This window comes from Pteropus vampyrus, unplaced genomic scaffold (assembly GCF_000151845.1).
Source record: "Pteropus vampyrus isolate Shadow unplaced genomic scaffold, Pvam_2.0 Scaffold157, whole genome shotgun sequence".
Taxonomy (NCBI): Eukaryota; Metazoa; Chordata; class Mammalia; order Chiroptera; family Pteropodidae; genus Pteropus; species Pteropus vampyrus.
The window spans coordinates 963,664-968,097 of NW_011888938.1; the positions used below are offsets into that span (position 1 = coordinate 963,664).

The window sequence follows — 4,434 nt, forward strand, 5'->3', positions numbered from 1 at the left end:
CCGTCCAGGCCTGTGGGTGGCGAGGGGCATGGGACGGGGCGAAGGCCGGGGTGAGCACTCTGGGAGGGCGGCTCCAGCGGCAGCCGGTGCTGTGAGCTCTCTGGACTCGTGCGGTGCACGGCCTGCCCACTGGTCCCGGGCAGCGTCTCTGCTTCCTCCTCAGCCCGGGGCTGTCCCTGGTCTCCGCCTGCTGGGCCTCCTCTCCGGTCCGGCTCCGCGAGGGTGGGGGGCGTTCCCTGGTATTATTCATGAATCCACCTGGAGTTTAACTGGGTTTGTGACTGGGGCGCAGCTCACACTTTCCCACCCTCGGGGGCTGCTGCTCAACCTGGTGCCATTGGTCCCGCACCCCACCCTCTCGTCTGAGTGAGAGCATGCCTGGACAGCGGGGCAGAGGCCAGAGCTCAGACACCCGACCCCCTGAGACGGGGTCTCCTCTGGGAAAAGGGAGGGGGGCCGACGGAGGGACCCGAGGCCTCCGTGCGGGCTGCCTGCACCCAGCACCCCTCTGCCCTGCCGCACGCAGGCACGCCGACGTCCTGCCGCCGACTTCCCGGGGACCTCCGACTGTCCCGATATACCCCGTGAGCTGGCAGGCTACAGGCAGCACACACGCACCTCTTCTGGACTTGAAAGGAAGGAATCCTTCATTTCTTCATTCATTCATTCATTCATTCATTCATTCGTCAAAGACTTTGGGGCGCCTGCTGTGGGCCAGGACCCGTGCGGGCTCTGGGATCGGAGCAGAAAGCTGCGCAGAGGTCTCAGGGGGCTGGACACAGAAGTTAGGACTGTGGGAGTGAACTGGGCAGGGGAGGCAGCAAGGCTGGGGACAGGAAGCCCAGCTTGCTGCCTCCCCGCCAGTGGAGGCCCAGGGCCTGGCCGGACCCTGGGTCAGGCAGCACAGTCCCTGGCTGGTGAGGAAAGGAAAAGGGGTTCCATGGACAGTAAACTCCCAGAGTGACCTGATCATAAATCTCTAACCAGCCCCCGCACCTCCGCAGGTCACAGTGGGAGGTCACGCCCTAGGCGAGTAACTTCAGTGACAGGCTCGTCTGTGCCTTACACCAGCCCTGTCTGCTGTTTCTGTGCGTCCGGGTCAGCACGTTTGAAATACGCTGTCACCCTCCTCCCCAAGAGAGCACGCATCTTAACTGTCCTGTAATCTGATCGCCACCCCGCTTCCTCCCGCCTCCGTGTGTGTCATACCCCCTGCACCCCTTTAATTCCAAACGCATAAAAGCTGCGGAAGTCATTCTCAGGAGCATTTGGGACCTTGCTCCCCGGCAGATGTCATCATTTTGGCGCAAATAAACTCATAAAAACTCTCCAGTGGTTTGGGCATTTCTTAAGTCGACAGCCGGCTTGGAGGGGACGGAGGGCACCCAGGAAGCCCTGCGTGCGCTGCCTGGGTCGCCCCAGGAGTGTGTCTGTGGGGCAGGGGGGTATCTCGGCTGCGGAAGAGACCAACGTAAAATGAGGCCCCGCGTCCCCGCGGTGGGCTTCGTCTCCCTGTGTCCCTCACCCCTGTGACCTGGAGGAGACCGCAGCCCACGGTGGGGTGGGCCCCTGGCCAGCAATGGGGCAGAATCCAGGCCTCGCAGAGCCGAGCTCCCCACCTCACTCGTCTGCCTGTCTTGCCGAGGGGCCGCCCGGAGGAAGAGGGAGAAGCCACTCCCTGAATCAGCGAGTTGGCATCTTGGACTGGGTTTGCCGAGGTGTGGTCAAGGCCCTTCCGGACCACGTGGGCAGCGCCATGGGCGGAAGTCCTGCCAGCCACAGTCAGGTCAGGCGGGGCGTGGTGCTAGGAGCTCCCGGGGCTGCAGGGGCGGCGGGGCGGAGCCCTCCTCCCCCTCCCCCACCCCTCCCCCTTCACCGTGGCAGGAGCCGGGCCGCCCTTCTCCAGTGTTTGTGCCGCTGTCCTCCCCCTGGTGACAGGCAGGATGCAGGGCCAGGGCGTGTCCCCGGCCCTTTGGCCCAGAGAGGTCACCCTCAGCCAGTGGCCCAGACTGAGAGTGGGGAGAGGCAGAGGGTGGCCTGCGGGGCCTCCAGTCCCAGCCAGTCCCGGAGGCTGGCCTGGGCAGCGCGTGGACAGCTGGCCGAGTCGGCACGCCAGCTGGAGCAGGGGTGAGGCGGCCAGAGGGCAGCCTGCCCTCGGAAGAGCTGCTGGGGGTGGCGTTTCGTGCCCGGCCTGCCCCACCGGGCCCCCAGGAGCCTCTTGCTGTCCCCTGGGCAGAAATGAGGAAGCTGAGGCCCAGGGAGGAAGGGTGGGTCCAGGTCTCCCGGGGGGCTGGACAGGGCCACCTGGGTCTGGCCTCGGGCTCTACGGCCTGCACCAAACCCTGTCTTGCTGGCCAGGGACCCTGGGGTGTCTTCCTACCCTTCCGTTCCTGTCTGGTGGTGGAGGGCTGGGTGAGGCCATCTCCGAGGACCCATCTGAGACCTGGGCTATGCCGACCAGTGTCAGAGGCACGCAGGCCCGGGCTCCAGGCCCTCACCTGGCGTCTGCGCTGTGCCTCTGCCTTCCGGCCCCCCTCCCGCCTCGCGCCCCACATACTGGTACGTCCACACGGTTTTCCACTGGCCCCTGAGCCTGGGCCACCTGTCCCCAGCTCCATGTGCCCTGGCCTGCACCCCCGGAGCCCTGGCCTCCCAGCACGCCGCCCCCCCCGGGGAGTTCGCGGCCCCAGCACCGGCCACTACATGGCCCCAGGAATCAGGCCTGGAGGCCGCACCTCATCTATGTCTCAGCACCAGCCCATGAAAGATTCACAGGCCACTTCCTTTACAGGGGGCAGGTGGCATCTGCACCTGTGGCACATCCACCGAGAGGTCCGAAAACACACAGGCCGGGGCAGCTCTGCCTCAGCACCTCACTCGGCTCCTCCCCGCCCCCAACCAGCTATGCGATCGGCTGCTCCCCGGCCCACAGGCTCCCGGTCTGCGGCCACAGAGTCCCCTCCGGCTTTGTCCTGGTCTGCTTTCTCCCAGACAGGTAGGGAGAGGGATGCACCTGCTCGGACACATGAGAGGCAAGGTCGAGAGTGGCCCAGGCTTCCGCTGGCCTCCTGGGAACTGGCCTGAGACAGGTGTTCCTTTCACCTCAGCTGGCAAGGACACTGAGGCGGGTGACCTGGAGACGGAGGCCGGTCACTGGCCTTCAAAGGCTGGGCACTGGCCCCTGCCCTTAATGCCACTGGCCCCTGTTCTTGATGCCACCCTGCCTCCTTCAGCTCCACTCCCAGGAACGCTGGGCCTGGGCCCTTCCCTCCAGATCCACCACAGGCCCCGCCCGGCCCCCAGCGGGAGGGCGGGCTGGCAGGTGTTCTGGTCAGCCCCTGGCCAATCTGCCAGCCGGAGCCGGCGTGTTCCCTGTGCCCAATAGCAGTCTCCCCTTAGATGTGGGCTCCCTGGGGCCTCAGGAAGTGGGGCCAGCTCAGCCTCGATTGTGTCACCTGATGCCATGTGCTGTCTGGCTGCGTCCCAGCAAATGCCCAGGAGGGCTCTCAGCTGCTGTCCAGCAGGGGATGGCACTGACTCAGCGCTGTGCCCGCCTGGCGCCTTCTCTGGGAGCTGTGGGGCTCAGGGTACCCCCAGAGGGTCAGGCAGGGCGCCGCACGCCCCTGCCCCCCAAACCGGGGCTTCCCTTCTTTCCCATGGTCTTGGTGGGAGCTGAGTGGCCCCCAGGCCAGTCCCTGCTCAGCTGAGTTCATTGAGTGAGAGCAAATCTCTTTCCTTGGCATCTCCACCAGCCGAGAAGATTATCTGGGCTTCACTTTCTGGAGAGAGGAGTCTGTTAGCTTTCCAAACAGCAGGTTACAGTCAAGTACTGAATGTTTGTTTCCAGCCCACACCCCGGAGTGTCTGCCTCCACTGGCCAGCCCCCCCCCCCCGCGACCCCAGGGATGACACTGGGGAAGGAGGGGAAAACGCGGAGCGGCCTCTCCGTCTGTCCCAGGGTGCAGCGCTGCGTGCGCCCGGCGTCCGGTGGGGCGGCTGGTGACTGGGAAGCAGGCATGGTGTACAGTGACAACTGGGTTAGCTTCCTCCTGTCACTTACCACCTGGATGATCGTCACCCCTGGGAGCCCCGGTTTCCTATCTGTAAAATGGGGGTGCATTTGCTCTCAAGAGGAGTACTTGCCGCGCTCCTACCGTGTGCCAGGCGTTCATAGTTCTCAGTGCTGGTCCCACAACAGTGACCGGGACAGACACGTCCCGGTGAAGCGGCCGTTGTGGGAGGGGAGGACCACACACACAGGCAAACGTGCGATGGGACGTGAGGGACCCGTGGTCCCTGGGGAAGGGTGCTGGGTTGGGAGCTGAAGGACGGGAAGGCAGCCCTTTCTGCCTTCAGGTTGGTGAGGACAGGGTACACTCATCTGGGAGGGACCCTCAGGACCCTCAGCCCCAGATGCCGCTAGCCCTCCTTCCA

At 65.1% G+C, this 4,434-nt stretch overlaps 1 protein-coding gene across 1 annotated transcript; it reads left to right on the forward strand.

Moving 5' to 3' along the window:
* The first annotated feature begins 1,876 nt into the window (after positions 1–1,876).
* On the forward strand, positions 1,877–4,405 carry LOC111745556 (collagen alpha-2(I) chain-like). Its single transcript, XM_023536490.1, has 2 exons — positions 1,877–2,267; positions 2,792–4,405. Exons 1-2 carry the CDS (start codon positions 1,944–1,946, stop codon positions 3,383–3,385), a joined length of 918 nt encoding a protein of 305 aa, XP_023392258.1. The 5' UTR covers positions 1,877–1,943; the 3' UTR covers positions 3,386–4,405.
* The last annotated feature ends 29 nt before the right edge of the window (positions 4,406–4,434 follow it).

Bases quoted from the DNA above. Each gene is read 5' to 3' on its own strand.
- LOC111745556 (XM_023536490.1), top strand. From the start codon at position 1,944: ATGCAGGGCCAGGGCGTGTCCCCGGCCCTTTGGCCCAGAGAGGTCACC. The intron at 2,268-2,791 runs GTGGGTCCAGGT...CTTCCTTTACAG, and splicing joins CTGAGGCCCAGGGAGGAAGG to GGGGCAGGTGGCATCTGCAC.